The sequence below is a fragment of the Hypomesus nipponensis genome, chromosome 22 (genome assembly GCF_054491055.1).
Source record: "Hypomesus nipponensis isolate SF chromosome 22, ASM5449105v1, whole genome shotgun sequence".
NCBI classification, from domain to species: Eukaryota; Metazoa; Chordata; class Actinopteri; order Osmeriformes; family Osmeridae; genus Hypomesus; species Hypomesus nipponensis.
The window spans coordinates 6120001-6136535 of record NC_140382.1 but is presented as its reverse complement, the minus strand read 5'-3'; the positions used below and the strand labels follow the sequence as shown (position 1 = coordinate 6136535).

The window sequence follows — 16535 nt, the reverse complement described above, 5'->3', positions numbered from 1 at the left end:
AGAGAGAGAGAGTGAGGTAGAGAGAGTGAGGTAGCGAGAGAGAGTGAGGTAAAGAGAACGTGAGGTAGAGAGAAAGAGAGAGGTAGAGAGAAAGTGGGAGGCGGAGAGAGAAAGCCTGTGTGAGAGACAGAAGAGAACACAGCGAGGAAACAAACAACGTTGAGCCAGTGACAAGAGGCGGATGGACAGAGGGAGGGGCCGAACCTTCAAAGCAGAGAGAGAGAGAGAGAGAGAGAGAGAGAGAGAGAGAGAGAGAGAGAGAGAGAGAGAGAGAGAGAGAGAGAGAGAGAGAGACAGAGGAGAAGAGCGCCAGGGCCCCTGACGGAGGGGGTTTCCGCCGCTCACCGGAAGGTGTAGCTCTCGTCGTCGTACTCCAGCTCGTCCTCCTGGTCGTCCCCGATCCCTCCGTAGCGGAACTTGCGGTACACTGTCCCGTCCTGGCCCATGTACACAATGTCCTCATCCTCGTCGTCGTCGTCCTCGTCCTTCGCCCCGCCCTTCCCCCGCTCGCCCAGGCCCGCCAGCTGAGACTCGCCAAAGTTCCCGGCGCTGGAGTGGCCCCCGTAGGAGGAGCCCAGGCCGCCGCCCGGCCGCCCGGACGCCCCTCCCCCGCCGTAGCCGCCGGAACCCAGCTTCTCGTAGCCGCGGGGGGCGATGTCGGGGGCGGGGCTCTTGGAGCGGGAGCGCCGGACGAGGAGGGCGACGGCGGCGAGGCCGAGGAGGAGGAGGATGGAGGTGGTGATGAAGAGCGCCAGGTTGCCCGTCGACTCCATCTCTTCCTCGTTTCGGAAGGCAAAGTTGGTGCTGAGGACACACTCCCCTGCGAGACAGACAGACAGGCAGACGCACAATCAGCCAATCACACTAACCCTAACTCAGACATACAGACAGACAGGCAGACACACAATCAGCCAATCACACTAACCCTAACTCAGACATACAGACAGACAGGCAGACACACAGTCAGCCAATCACACTAACCCTAACTCAGACATACAGACAGACAGGCAGACACACAGTCAGCCAATCACACTAACCCTAACTCAGACATACAGACAGACAGGCAGACACACAGTCAGCCAATCACACTAACCCTAAGTCAGACATACAGACAGACAGGCAATTAACTCAGACAGACATACAGCCAGACAGATCGACAGGCAATCAGGCAGACAGGCAATCAGGCAGACAGACTAACCCTAACCCAGAAAGCCAGACACACCAGATACCAGGCCCTCTAGACAAGCTTGACTTTGCAAACCAGGCCTGACAAATGAGGCCTCTAACTCATGCAACAGCTCCCTATTTCCAATCTAGGTTCAGCCTGACATAAAAGCAACCTGTGGTGATAAAAGCTTATTGGATGCATGGTGCTAGTTCCAAGCAGCACACCAGCATGACTTCATAGCATGAGCATTGTCTCTGTCTCTGAGCAGTTACAAATAGCCTGCATCTGGAGCATGTTTTTATGGGTCACACTTCTAATGGACTTGATCTCGCTCCAGATCTTCAGCTTGGATCCAGATATGAAGACGGGCTCGTCAGTTTTCCTACACCGGGAGAAGATTCTGGATGCTTTGCCGATGTCCTCATTTTCAAATTCTTTACAAGTGTCCACGCTCCGTCAACCCATTTCATAGCTTCCAGTAGAGAAACTCGATCGCACTCAAAATCATGGACCTGGTTTAGGTGTCAGTGACAAGACCCAAAGACCAGAATCTTTATGGTGAGAGTCATTATGTGACAGCTCCCCCAAAGCTTCTACGGTCATCAAGATCGCCAAGCTCATCGAAAGCATTCTAGTTCACTCCGTTAGGGTCAGTCCTGTCCATAGATTGTAACTCTAAATCCACCACTAGCTACCTAGCTCTTATATTCTCAATCTCATATTTGTGTATCTGAAACCACACTTCCATAGGAGTTCATGTAAACCTCCTGGTCCAACCACTTGTTTCTCCTCTTCCGTCTTACCTCTGGTCTCAGTGCAGTTACAGCACTCCTGCTCTGCTAGCGCTCCCTCCCCCTCCCCCTCCTCCACCTCCTCTGTGGGGCCGTCCTTCCCGCAGCAGAGCAGACAGCGCCCCCCAGAGGCCAGGATGGCCTGGGAGGGACACATGGTGCAGTTGAAGAGGCCCGGCCCTCTGCACTCCAGACAGGAGCTGTGGCAGTCCTCGCAGCTATGACCCTCTCCCTGTAAGGGGGGTGGGAGGGGGTGTGTGGGGGAGTGGTTGGGGGTGCAGAGGGTAGGAGCAGGACCAGAAGGGGTGAAGGTGTCAGCCTGGCCTCTCTGGATCAGTGACAATAAGGTTACGCCTTCAGGTCATCAGTGGTGGTCACCTGGACGACGGAGTACTCTCCCAGGCTGCACTGGGACTCACACAGCCCATCAGAGAGGCTGTATCCTGGGGCACATGACTCACACACCTGGGGGTCCACACCTGGAGAACCACCATAGGAACATAACAATATCTCCAGGATCCCAAGAAGTAATGAGTTCAACAAAGGGATGATTCATTTTGTCTATGTTGAGGAGTTGTGTGTGTGTGTCATCATGAGTGTGTGTATGTGTATTCGGCTGCACTCACGTGTGTACTTGTGTCTGTGTTAGTGTGTGTCTGCCTCAGTATATGTACACGTGTGTGTCTATGTCAGTGTGTGTATATGTGTGTATTTATGTGTCTATGTCAGTGTGTGTATATGTGTGTATTTTTGTGTCTATGTCAGTGTGTGTATATGTGTGTATTTATGTGTGTGTGTGTGTCCCACCTACCAGAGCAGCTCCTACAGCTGGGGTGACAGGGTTCGCAGGTCAGGTGCTGGCTGTCCCTGTAGTGTCCCTGGGGGCAGGTGGACAGACATCGCCCCTCCTTCCTCAGGTACAGCAGCCTATGAGCACAGCTCAGGCACTCGCCGGCCCCGCCCCCAAAACACTCGCTGCAGCTCGGGTCACACCTCTCGCACGTCCTCGAGGCCGTGTTACCATAGTAACTGGGGTCAGACGGGGGGGGAGAGCTGTCATCATTTGTGTCTGCGGTGTGTGGAGTGAGAAGTGTGTATGTGTCGGGGGGGGGGGGGGGTGATGGGTAATGTGAGAATGTGGAAAAATGGATTTGTGGAAGATGGTGAGAAGTGTGTGTGGGAGACTGTGTGTGGAGGTATGTTGAGGCACTAAATATCCTTTGTGACTACTCGTGTCCTTTTTTGCATTCTCTCAGGGATATTTAAACGAGCACCAATTTAACGGCACATTAGCTTAACTCTCCCCATCAAACAGGACCATCTGCGTTTACAGGGCTCATAAAGGGCGCTGTAAATCTCAAGCCAAACTGGGTGTGCTACGTCAGCTACTCTCTAGTGACACAATGGCCCTTGTGTCCTTATAGGTCAACGGGCCTCTTGACCAAACACAGATGCCAGGTTAGACTAGGATAAAAACCTAAAACATTTGAGAATTACATTCTCTTGTGGAAAAGCCTGTTATACATGACACACCAGGGCATCGAAGTCATGCAGCCAGTGAAACAACCACAGTTTCCCACAGAAAAAGGACAACTTGATATTTGTACAAATGTGATTGGCTCAAGCTGTTGTCAGGTCATCTGAGATGAGGTAATGCAGCCCCGGATGTAAAAAGGGGGAGGAGGGGGGGGGCATGATGGATGAGGTAGGGTGGCTGGAGGGTGACGAGGGTGGGGGGGTGGGAGGGAGGGAGCATGGAGGTGTGGGTGGAGTGAGGTGGAGTGGGGTGGGGGGTACCTGGGCTGGCAGGTGTCTACACAGTCCTTGCTGTCCCGGTACAGCTCAGGCTGGCAGTGGAGGCACTCGTGGCTGTGTTTACCCACACAGGACTGGCAGGAGGGGTGGCAGGCTTCACACCTCAGTCCCTCCTCCTCCTGGAAGTAGCCCACCGGGCACTTGTCCAGGCAGGTCTCATCTGCGCAGGCACACACACACACACACACGCACACACACACACACACGCACACGCACACGCACACGCACACGCACACACACACACACACACACACACAAACACACATGAGCATACACACAGCCACAAGCTAATCCCAGTCCAGCCCCAGTCTATTCCCACCCTAGTCTCATCCTAACCCCAACACAGTCCCAGCCCTGGTCCACTCACTGAGCAGGTAGTGGTTCTGGTTGCAGTTGAAACAGTGGGTCTTTCCAGGTCCATAGCACTGGTGGCAGTGCTTGTGGCAGGGGTGACAGTCCGTGGAGGGCTGGTCCTGGTAGTGGTGTGGGGGGCAGTGGGAGGTGAGGGGGGCACAGTGGCCCTGTGTGTCCAGCTTCAAACCCTCCTTGCAGCTCAGGCAGGCGTCCAGGCCGGGCCCCGAGCAGGTAAGGCACGTCCCACCACAGCCTGGCCCAGAGGGGGGAGAGGAGAGCTCACAACCAATCACAGCCTGTCCCAGAGGGGGGAGAGGAGAGCTCACAACCAATCACAAACCGAGGAGGGTCTGGAACTTGATACACAGTTCCTAATTACCAACGTGCATCCTTCACTGAGAACCCCCAAGGAATCAAGCATCAATGATTCATGTAAATAATGAAGCAATGATTCATTCATGACCACGGCCCGGTAACCCTCTGAATGCAGCCATGCAAAAGGAATCAATCAGACTGTTAATTTATTTTCATTCTTAGTTACAGCCAGCGCAACGACTGGGGACACACGTATACACGGTCACGCACATGAAACCAAGCATTAAGGATGAATATGCGATCGCCGTGTGATGATGACTATTGTACGATGTAATGACTTCAACCTCATTTATTATTTACCGTTGTGTCATGAATGTAGTGTTCACAAATAAATGGAGAAATGGATTCCCCCCCGACCCATGTGTCGATCTTCGCACTGACCCACCTTCGCACTCCCCGGTCCGCCCGTTCCTGTAGGTGTGGGAGGGGCAGCGGGAGAGACACGCCCCGTTGAGCAGCGTGGCGGCCGGGTCAGCGCAGGCGTCGCAGTCGTCGGAGCGCGGCCCGTCACACAGCTGGCAGTCGGGGTGACAACGCCCGCACGCCCGCCGCTCCGAGTCCTCGAAGAAGCCCTCGGGGCAGTCTGCCACGCAGCGCCCCTCCTGGAGAAGGTGGTACTCCTCACAATCTGTGTGTGTGTGTGTGTGTGTGGGTGGGTGGGTCGGGTAGAGGGGTTAATATCATCTATGAATCTCACCTTTACACATGTGTGTCTTTGTCTGGGTGTGTCTATGTGTGTGTGTGTGTGTGTGTGTGTGCTCCTACCTGTGCACTGGCCCTGTGTGTCACAGTGCAGGCAGGACAGGGGGCAGTGTTGACACGCCCCCTCCCTGAGGGAGTGTCCGGGGGGGCAGGACTCCACACACTGGTGTTGGTGCAGGACCAGGGGGGCGTCACAGCTCACACAGTGGGTGGCGTTCTGCTCACAGGAGCCACAGCCTGGCACACAGCTGTGACACACCTGGCCTACAGGATAACCCCTGGATATACAGACACCCCCCCCACACACACACACACACACAGAGAAACACAAACACAGAAACACACGCACACACACAAGCAGACAGTGGTGCTTAGTTTCCAAAGAGTCTTTTTGGAACGGAATTCTGGGATTCTACAACAGTTTGAAGATGTGGGGCCTGACCTCAGGCACTGGTGGACACAGACTCCGTCCTGCAGGTAGAAGGGGGTCTTGCGTGCGGCCTGACAGCGCGTGCAGCGCTGGGCGCCCGCACACGAAGCGCAGCCCGGTGAGCACGCCTCACACACACCGCTGGTCCGGTTGCTGAAGTGGCCGGCCGGACACCTGGACACACATGTCCTCTCTGCCGTCAGGAAGCGCCCTGGCGGAGGGGGGGGGGGGGGGGCTTTATAGGAGGACAATGCATAGCAGAGCAGAACAGTGTATAGTACAGTAGAGTTGAGCTGAGCACCGTAGAGTACAGCAGAGTAGAGTACAGCAGAGTAGAGTGCAGCAAAGTAGAGTGCAGCAGAGTAGAGTACAGCAGAGTAGAATACAGCAGAGTAGAATACAGCAGAGTAGAGTACAGCAAAGTAGAGTGCAGCAGAGTAGAGTACAGCAGAGTAAAGTACAGCAGAGTAGAGTGCAGCAGAGTAGAGTGCAGCAAAGTAGAGTGCAGCAGAGTAGAGTACAGCAGAGTAGAGTACAGCAGAGTAGAGTACAGCAGAATACAGCAGAGTAGAGTACAGCAAAGTAGAGTGCAGCAGAGTAGAGTTAAGCAGAGTAGAGTGCAGCAGAGTGCAGCAGAGTAGAGTACAGCAGAGTAGAGTGCAGCAGAGTAGAGTACAGCAGAGTAGAGTACAGCAGAGTAGAGTGCAGCAGAGTAGAATACAGCAGAGTAGAGTACAGCAGAGTAGAATACAGCAGAGTAGAGTACAGCAGAGTAGAGTACAGCAGAGTAGAGTACAGCAGAGTAAAGTACAGCAAAGTAGAATACAGCAGAGTAGAGTACAGCAGAGTAGAGTACAGCAGAGTAGAGTGCAGCAGAGTAGAATACAGCAGAGTAGAGTACAGCAGAGTAGAATACAGCAGAGTAGAGTACAGCAGAGTAGAGTACAGCAGAGTAGAGTGCAGCAGAATAGAGTTAAGCAGAGTAGAGTACAGCAGAATACAGCAGAGTAGAGTACAGCAGAGTAGAGTGCAGCAGAATAGAGTACAGCAGAGTAGAGTTAAGCAGAGTAGAGTACAGCAGAGTAGAGTACAGCAAAGTAGAGTGCAGCAGAGTAGAGTACAGCAGAGTAGAATACAGCAGAATAGAATACAGCAGAGTAGAGTACAGCAAAGTAGAGTGCAGCAGAGTAGAGTACAGCAGAGTAAAGTACAGCAGAGTAGAGTGCAGCAGAGTAGAGTGCAGCAAAGAAGAGTGCAGCAGAGTAGAGTACAGCAGAGTAGAGTACAGCAGAGTAGAGTACAGCAGAATACAGCAGAGTAGAGTACAGCAAAGTAGAGTGCAGCAGAGTAGAGTTAAGCAGAGTAGAGTGCAGCAGAGTGCAGCAGAGTAGAGTACAGCAGAGTAGAGTGCAGCAGAGTAGAGTACAGCAGAGTAGAGTACAGCAGAGTAGAGTGCAGCAGAGTAGAATACAGCAGAGTAGAGTACAGCAGAGTAGAATACAGCAGAGTAGAGTACAGCAGAGTAGAGTACAGCAGAGTAGAGTACAGCAGAGTAAAGTACAGCAAAGTAGAATACAGCAGAGTAGAGTACAGCAGAGTAGAGTACAGCAGAGTAGAGTGCAGCAGAGTAGAATACAGCAGAGTAGAGTACAGCAGAGTAGAATACAGCAGAGTAGAGTACAGCAGAGTAGAGTACAGCAGAGTAGAGTGCAGCAGAATAGAGTTAAGCAGAGTAGAGTACAGCAGAATACAGCAGAGTAGAGTACAGCAGAGTAGAGTGCAGCAGAATAGAGTACAGCAGAGTAGAGTTAAGCAGAGTAGAGTACAGCAGAGTAGAGTGCAGCAGAGTAGAGTACAGCAGAGTAGAGTACAGCAGAGTGCAGCAGAGTAGAGTGCAGCAGAGTAGAGTACAGCAGAGTAGAATACAGCAGAGTAGAGTACAGCAGAGTAGAGTGCAGCAGAGTAGAGTACAGCAGAGTAGAGTACAGCAGAGTAGAGTGCAGCAGAGTAGAATACAGCAGAGTAGAGTACAGCAGAGTAGAATACAGCAGAGTAGAGTACAGCAGAGTAGAGTACAGCAGAGTAGAGTACAGCAGAGTAAAGTACAGCAAAGTAGAATACAGCAGAGTAGAGTACAGCAGAGTAGAGTACAGCAGAGTAGAGTGCAGCAGAGTAGAATACAGCAGAGTAGAGTACAGCAGAGTAGAATACAGCAGAGTAGAGTACAGCAGAGTAGAGTACAGCAGAGTAGAGTGCAGCAGAATAGAGTTAAGCAGAGTAGAGTACAGCAGAATACAGCAGAGTAGAGTACAGCAGAGTAGAGTGCAGCAGAATAGAGTACAGCAGAGTAGAGTTAAGCAGAGTAGAGTACAGCAGAGTAGAGTACAGCAAAGTAGAGTGCAGCAGAGTAGAGTACAGCAGAGTAGAATACAGCAGAATAGAATACAGCAGAGTAGAGTACAGCAAAGTAGAGTGCAGCAGAGTAGAGTACAGCAGAGTAAAGTACAGCAGAGTAGAGTGCAGCAGAGTAGAGTGCAGCAAAGAAGAGTGCAGCAGAGTAGAGTACAGCAGAGTAGAGTACAGCAGAGTAGAGTACAGCAGAATACAGCAGAGTAGAGTACAGCAAAGTAGAGTGCAGCAGAGTAGAGTTAAGCAGAGTAGAGTGCAGCAGAGTGCAGCAGAGTAGAGTACAGCAGAGTAGAGTGCAGCAGAGTAGAGTACAGCAGAGTAGAGTACAGCAGAGTAGAGTGCAGCAGAGTAGAATACAGCAGAGTAGAGTACAGCAGAGTAGAATACAGCAGAGTAGAGTACAGCAGAGTAGAGTACAGCAGAGTAGAGTACAGCAGAGTAAAGTACAGCAAAGTAGAATACAGCAGAGTAGAGTACAGCAGAGTAGAGTACAGCAGAGTAGAGTGCAGCAGAGTAGAATACAGCAGAGTAGAGTACAGCAGAGTAGAATACAGCAGAGTAGAGTACAGCAGAGTAGAGTACAGCAGAGTAGAGTGCAGCAGAATAGAGTTAAGCAGAGTAGAGTACAGCAGAATACAGCAGAGTAGAGTACAGCAGAGTAGAGTGCAGCAGAATAGAGTACAGCAGAGTAGAGTTAAGCAGAGTAGAGTACAGCAGAGTAGAGTGCAGCAGAGTAGAGTACAGCAGAGTAGAGTACAGCAGAGTGCAGCAGAGTAGAGTGCAGCAGAGTAGAGTACAGCAGAGTAGAATACAGCAGAGTAGAGTACAGCAGAGTGCAGCAGAGTAGAGTGCAGCAGAGTAGAGTACAGCAGAGTAGAGTACAGCAGAGTAGAGTGCAGCAGAGTAGAGTACAGCAGAGTAGAATACAGCAGAGTAGAGTGCAGCAGAGTAGAGTACAGCAGAGTAGAGTGCAGCAGAGTAGAGTACAGTGCAGCAGAGTAGAGTACAGCAGAGTAGAATACAGCAGAGTAGAGTGCAGCAGAGTAAAGTACAGCAGAGTAGAGTGCAGCAGAGTAGAGTACAGCAGAGTAGAGTACAGCAGAGTAGAATACAGCAGAGTAGAGTACAGCAGAGTAGAGTACAGCAGAGTAGAGTACAGCAGAGTTCAGTTGTCGTCCGTCAGACAGACCTTTGACGCAGGTGACACACTGGTTCTTGTGCTCCCCAGAGCAGGAGCTGCAGGAGGCGTGGCAGTCCTCACACTCACCCTCGTCTGCAGGGAAGACAACAGGGTGACACACAGCACCAGGAAGTGGAGGAGGAGGGGGAGGAGCCTGGACGTTGCGCCAACACCTCTCTCCTCCACAGTGAGAGAGAGAGAATTAGTAGCCTACACGTGTGGGATGCTTTGTATAGTTGGATGTATCTTGAAGTGAAATGAAAGAGAAAAAAATAATATGTTTGGAAATAAAACACAAACACCCGATATGAGTGAAACAACAGCAAGTCAAACCTTCAACCCAATGCCAATCTGATACATTAGTAACGTCGTTAGGACAAGTCGCACATTGCAAGCGTGTCACCGCGCCATTGCCCTTCACCTCCTCCACTCTGAGGAATAAATCCGTTTCATAGAACGACTGCACGCACAGGTGCGCAGGTAGCGAGACGGTGGTACTCCCAGTGTCTCCACCGGGGTTCCTCTCACCGCTGTAGAAGGTCTTCTCTGGACAAGCCTCCAGGATGGGGACGCACTCTCCGTCCTCCTCCCTCTTTTCCTCGTCTCGGCAGGACAGACAGCCGTCGCTGTCCGGCCCGGTACAGGTGGCGCAGTCCGGGTGACACTCCTCGCAGTCCTGGGTGTCCTCATCGCCGTAGAAACCGTCAGGACACTCTGGTACACACTTCCCCTCTGGAGGAAAAGAGCTTTGAGGGTGAAGAACGGCTGTGGCTCGTACACACAAAAACGCACGTACGCACACACACAAACGCAGGACACACAACACTCACGCACAGGACCACAGCCACGAACAAAAGAGCCCCGCGCTCGGCTCGGCCGCTGCCCGACCAGCTCTGACCTGACAAGAAGAGGTCGGTCTCACACCAGTAGCACTGGTCCTCATCGCAGCTCACACAGTTGCCGTGGCACGGCACACAGGTCATCTCCTCGGGCACCAGGTACGTCTTGGCTGGGCAGTTCTGGTAGCAGCCGTCCTGGAACCTGACGACAGCAGGGGGAGGGTGAGCCCCCCCCGTCTGACCCCCTCCAATGAGGGAGCAGCGCTCCCACAACCAGGACAATGACAACAGCAACAGGAGTGGGGAATAGGCGGTTGCCGGTTTCTGGCCCAGAGTCTCACACGGCACTCGGAAACAGAGCGAGAGGGCGGGGGAGAGAGAGAGAGAGAGAGAGAGAGAGAGAGAGAGAGAGAGAGAGAGAGAGAGAGAGAGAGAGAGAGAGAGAGAGAGAGAGAGAGAGAGAGAGAGAGAGAGAGAGAGAGAGAGAGAGAGAGAGAGAGAGAGAGAGAGAAAGAGAGAGAGAGAGAGAGATTGAGAGCGAGAGAGACAAACAGGGAAAGTGGCTCAGGTCCCACTGGAGACAGGCCTACAGACAGAGAGCACTCAGCCTTACTTGTAGAAGCCGTTGGTGCAGGACAGGCAGTGTCTTGGGTTATCTGTTTGGGATACAGAAACAAGCTTAATGCCTCCGGTCCTGAAGCCGAACGGTGCAGGCGTTCTAGGGCTGTGAATAGGGCGCAGGTGAGCGGGGATGGATAGGGACGGGCAGGGCGAGGGTTAGGACCGGGGGTCGGCGCGGGGGCCTGTTCAGTGGTACTTACAGAGGACACACTTCTTGCAGCCTTCCTCACAGGCCATGCAGTCGTCGTACTCTGGATCCTCTACTTCACCTGTGGGGGGGGGGGGGGGGAGACAACTGTGAAGGAGATGAAGTTCATTTTCTAGGGCCTCCTAACAGCATGCTGAGACTCCAGATGCCAGTTCATCTCTCTCTCTCTCTCTCTCTCTCTCTCTCTCTCTCTCTCTCTCTCTCTCTGTCTCTCTCTCTCTCTCCCTGTGTGTCTCTCTCTCTCTCTCTCTCTCTCTCTCTGTCTCTCTCTCTGTCTCTCTCCCTCTCTCTCCCTCTCTCTCCCTCCATCCCTACTCACCCTCTCCACACTCCAGCTTGGTGCAGAAGCCGTTGGAGACGTAGTAGGAGGAGTTACAGAGGAGGCAGCGGGAGGGGGCGGAGCAGATGGTGCAGTGGGCGGGGCATGGCGCACAGGCGTTCTCCTGGGTGTGATAGAAGGCCTCCGGACACGTGTCCACACACACACCACTGTACAAGTAGCGGTCCATTCCAAACTTGTCTGGAGAACCACACACACACACACAGACATATACACACGTACACATGCACACGCAAAAACGGACTTCACAGACAGATCGTGGTTGAATCCAAAGAGATTTCAGCTCTGTCTGGCTGACAGAGTAATTGGCGGGTGTTATTGACAGGTGTGATTGACAGGTGTGATTGACATGTGTGATTGACAGGTGTGACTGACAGGTGTGATTGACAGGTGTCCCTCACCTGTGTCACAGCTAGTGCAGTTGGCAGGCCCACTCTCCAGACAGGTGGCGCAGGTGTGGTCACACAAGTGGCACTGCCCGCCAGACTGGTACTTCCCCTGGGAACACTGCTCCTCACAGCGACCCTCGTCCAGGGACCTGGACCAATCAGAGCATGGCAGCCACATCAACATGGGCCAGTCACAAAGACCGATTGGTAACCTAAAGGTGCCCTAACCCTAACCTACAGGTGCTTAGAGAGTCCAGGCACGGTGGTGTTGTTTGGACACGTCTGGTAAATATGACACAAGTTATGGAAGCATCACGGCCCTCACGGTCAGACTGGAATAGTTTCTTCCCCCAAGCCATCAGACTCCTCATCACCAAGAGACTGGACTTACATTCCCCTCCCCTTAAACACACACACACACACACACACACACACACACAAACACACACACACTTCTACTCAACTGAACACCATTCCACTCATTTTGCATTCTTCCTTGGTTTTGTAATGCAAGGCTAACACATTATAGAGCATACAGTAGAGATTTCTAAAGCAGAATATATCTAGCTCATATCATTTTAATCAATACTGGTAATTCATGTTGCAGGAAAACAAATGCATGAGCCTGCCAACTGAGCTAAGGTACGTGTCAAGTCAGTAGCTGAAACAGCCGGAAAACTCTTTCAGCCTGTTTCTTCAGAGGGATGAAACAGCTGAGGAGCCAGTAGTGATGGAGGCAGATGGAGAGAGGAGCAGACCACTGCTCTCTCTGTTAGTCATCCTGTCTGCTGTGGCATCTGTTGCACGCAACCTTCTGCATTTTCTCTGATCTCCGGTATATGTGTGTGTACGCACGTGTGTGGGTGTTTGTATGTGAGTGTGTGTACGTGTACACCCAATGTGTTTATGTGTGTGTTTATGTTTTGGTTGCATGTGTGTGTGTGTGTGTGTGTGTGGGCCTCACCATGAGGACTCACAGCTGATACAGTCCTCCCTCTTCGGCCCTGTACACTTCATACATGTTGCCTCACACGCGTGACACGCCCCATGACTGTCCTGGTACTCACCTGGGGAGCACACACACACATAGACACACACACATATATATATAGATATACACATATCTGGCACACATACATACAGCCCTGTGTATTAGTGACCCAGTAATATCTGACTGATAAGGCCAAGAAGGCCAGAGGAGGAGGAGACAGAGGAGGAGGAGACAGAGGAGGAGGAGACAGAGGAGGAGGAGACAGAGGAGGAGATGACAGAGGAGGAGGAGACAGAGGAGGAGACAGAGGAGGAGGAGACAGAGGAGGAGACAGAGGAGGAGACAGAGGAGGAGGAGACAGAGGAGGAGGAGACAGAGGAGGAGACAGAGGAGGAGGAGACAGAGGAGGAGACAGAGGAGGAGACAGAGGAGGAGGAGACAGAGGAGAAGACAGAGGAGGAGGAGACAGAGGAGGAGACAGAGGAGGAGACAGAGGAGGAGACAGAGGAGGAGGAGACAGAGGAGGAGACAGAGGAGGAGACAGAGGAGGAGGAGACAGAGGAGGAGGAGACAGAGGAGGAGACAGAGGAGGAGACAGAGGAGGAGGAGACAGAGGAGGAGGAGACAGAGGAGGAGACAGAGGAGGAGACAGAGGAGGAGACAGAGGAGGAGACAGAGGAGGAGGAGACAGAGGAGGAGGAGACAGAGGAGGAGGAGACAGAGGAGGAGGAGACAGAGGAGGAGACAGAGGAGGAGACAGAGGAGGAGGAGACAGAGGAGGAGGAGACAGAGGAGGAGGAGACAGGGTGGGACTGACCGTCTCCACACACGTGGCTGACCACACATGTGGCGTCCTGCAGGGTGTGTCCACTGGCACAGCTGCTGCAGTTCCTGCTGCCTGGCCCCACACAGGTGAGACAGCTGGCATCACACCTGCATACCCCCCCACCACACACACACACACACACCATTGGAGCCAAACACGTCACACAAATCCACCCACCCACTTATGGTTGGTTTACACGATCAGATGACTGTGCGCAACCTTTCAATGCCATCCCTATGTCCAACTGCGTTTGACGCCGTTCATTTTCAAAATGGCCGCGGGTGGGTTTTACTGCTCCATGTGTGGTCTTTTGGTGCATTATCACTCAGAACGCAAATCTTTCCAAACCCCTGCCTAGTAGCCTATCAGCATGTAGCACAAAAATGTGGAGCGAGCCCACCCTGAGATCTGTAAAAACAGGCAAATAGTGTGTGTAAAGCTGGCATTACACACACACACACACACACACACATGCTCCTCTACAGGGTGCAGGATAGGGCCGGCCTGCCTGCCATTAGAGAGATAAACAAACCACCCACACCGGAACACGCGGCGCTCGCTCACCTCCTACACGTCCTCGGGCCGCCGGCGTCGTCCGTGGCGTAGAACCCCGGGCTGCACGAGAACACGCACCTCCACTCCTCCATCAGGTATCCCTCCGCACACTGGTTACACGCCTCCGCACCGCCGCCTGGGAGACACACACACACAGATTTACGACGAGTCATTTGGCAGACGCTCTTATCCAGAGCGAATTACAGTAAGTACAGGGACATTCTCCCTGAGGCAAGTAGGGTGAAGTGCCTTGCCCAAGGACACAACGTCATTTGGCACAATCGAGAATCGAACTAGCAACCTCCTGATTAATAGCCCGACTCCCTAGCCGCTCAGCCATCCGACTCCCCCACACAGATCCTTGTGAACACGGATGCTATGAATGCTCGCACCTCGAATGCTAAAACCCCTCAACGGTTATGCAACAGGACATCTGCGATCGACTGATCGTCTGTGGATCTGGAGCTGTGCAGAGACCTTCCCATCCACCACATTGGCCTCTCCTCCCCTCCTCTTACCTGCACAGGTGGCACAGGCTTGGTCACAGGGCTGGCAGGAGGCTCCCTCCCCCTCCTTGTCGCTAAGGTAACTTCCTGCTCCGCAGCTCTGCTGGCATCGGTTACCCTGGAGACTGGAGGGAGGGATGGGCGGGGGATATGTGGGCCCAGTGACATAGGCAGACAATGACTCATCAAAACTTACGTGATCCCATGTTTCGATCTTCAGCATTCGACACCCCCCCCCACACACACACACACGCGCGCATGCACTTCCACGTATGCATGCGCTCACAAACTCCCTCTTATCTGACGACCGCCGCCGCAGGCAAAAACACAGATTCCAACATTGGATTGACAGGAGGGAGGTCCAATCAGAGAAAGCCAACCTGACTATTCTGTTTGACAAGTACCTTCCCTCATGTCTGGACACCAAAGGCAAAAACACAGATTCCAACATTAACACACTCGGCATCCAGTGAGTCGTGATGAGTTTACTGAGCGAGAGAAAGTGCCCCATCAGCATGCAGCGTGCACGGCGTCGGCGGAGTGGCCTGTGTTTACAGAGCAGGTTCATCCCGGTGCCGTCGGAGAACTGCTGCGATTGCCTCACCTCGTGCCTGGTTTGCATTCCGTGCAGATGTTGACTGAAGTGCACCTCAGGCAGCTGTCACTGCATCGACGGCAGGTATTCAGATCTGAGGAGAAATCACACGGGCCCAGCCTTCACTACCGACTACGTCCCAGATTCGTCACTACGACGTGCACTCCACACCCTGCGAACACGCGCTCTGCTGTCCGGTCAACACGCTAGCACTGCTGTCCGGTCAACATGCTAGCACTGCTGTCCGGTCAACACGCTAGCACTGCTGTCCGGTCAACACGCTAGCACTGCTGTCCGGTCAACATGCTAGCACTGCTGTCCGGTCAACACGCTAGCACTGCTGTTCGGTCAACACGCTAGCACTGCTGTTCAGTCAACATGCTAGCACTGCTGTCTGGTTAACACGCTAGCACTGCTGTTCAGTCAACACGCTAGCACTGCTGTTCAGTCAACACGCTAGCCACTCAGGAGCCCTCTGACAGACTCAATTGAGTGGTTGTATATTTTTTTCCACGGGTCAACTACAAATGTGTGTCAATTAGAAGACACTTTCATTCATCGAAACATGTTCGTTTTGACTGGTTATTGACTCCCGTCAGAAGTTTGACCTTTGACCTTAGCAATGTCAACATTGTCGTCAACGTTCTACTGCCTTAGCTACATGTCTCAAACTCCTCAGGAAGTCACCAGGTTATCCAACTCCACACAGAAAGGAGCGAGTTTTCCGATGAGCACATACCGTGGTCCAGGTAATAGTTGTCTCCGCATTTAGCTGTGCAGCTATTGGTCCCTTCGGTCAGGTGGTGTCCGGGGCGACAGGAAGTGCACTGGTCGCTACGACTGCCAGTGCAGCTCTCACAGGAAGAATAGCACTTCTTACAACGATGCCGGTCACCCCAGAACCCCACGGGGCACGCTGACACACACGTCCTTTAGGAGAAAGAAGAGAGAGAGAGAGGGGGGGGGGGGGGAAAGGGAGAGGGAGAGAGAGAGAGAGAGAGAGAGAGAGAGAGAGAGAGAGAGAGAGAGAGAGAGAGAGAGAGAGAGAGAGAGAGAGAGAGAGAGAGAGAGAGAGAGAGAGAGAGAGAGAGGGAAAGAGAGAGGGAAAGATAGAGAGAGAGAAAAGAGAGAGAGAGAGAGAGAGAGGGAGGGAGAGAGCGAGAGATGAAAAGAGAGAGTACTTCAGTATCCAGTGAAAAACCATTAACCTTCCAATATTAGTGTTGTGAGTGCTGTGTGCCCAGATCATCTTCTATAGATAGCCTAAAGTGGTATTTATGTGAATACTAAGTGTCCGGGTTGTTTCCTGCTTATTATACAGAATTACTATATAGAGACTGCTGAGTCATACTCTTGTTCAACTCCTGGAGACTAAGATGATCATGTGACTTGGGATTTCAGCTTTGTTCTGATGCGTTAAAAACTGAACCTGCACTGTACT

The 16535-nt window shown here is 52.6% G+C and overlaps 1 protein-coding gene across 1 annotated transcript in view; it reads right to left on the bottom strand.

The window, feature by feature from the left end:
• Positions 1–226: 226 nt before the first annotated feature.
• The window catches only part of pcsk5a (proprotein convertase subtilisin/kexin type 5a), a 24341-nt gene continuing 8032 nt past the window's right edge, over positions 227–16535 (bottom strand). Inside the window, exons 17-38 of the mRNA XM_084686994.1 lie at positions 15834–16024; positions 15104–15188; positions 14512–14624; positions 14003–14129; positions 13430–13545; positions 12586–12688; positions 11634–11770; positions 11212–11412; positions 10885–10953; positions 10677–10719; positions 10123–10265; positions 9753–9956; positions 9234–9317; positions 5648–5846; positions 5269–5483; positions 4889–5131; positions 4142–4381; positions 3757–3934; positions 2771–2988; positions 2338–2438; positions 1972–2191; positions 227–820 (exon numbers count right to left, since the gene is read on the bottom strand). Coding sequence (XP_084543120.1) covers positions 342–820; positions 1972–2191; positions 2338–2438; positions 2771–2988; positions 3757–3934; positions 4142–4381; positions 4889–5131; positions 5269–5483; positions 5648–5846; positions 9234–9317; positions 9753–9956; positions 10123–10265; positions 10677–10719; positions 10885–10953; positions 11212–11412; positions 11634–11770; positions 12586–12688; positions 13430–13545; positions 14003–14129; positions 14512–14624; positions 15104–15188; positions 15834–16024 — 3709 coding nt within the window. The 3' untranslated portion in view covers positions 227–341. The remainder of the gene's footprint in view (positions 821–1971; positions 2192–2337; positions 2439–2770; positions 2989–3756; positions 3935–4141; positions 4382–4888; positions 5132–5268; positions 5484–5647; positions 5847–9233; positions 9318–9752; positions 9957–10122; positions 10266–10676; positions 10720–10884; positions 10954–11211; positions 11413–11633; positions 11771–12585; positions 12689–13429; positions 13546–14002; positions 14130–14511; positions 14625–15103; positions 15189–15833; positions 16025–16535) is intronic.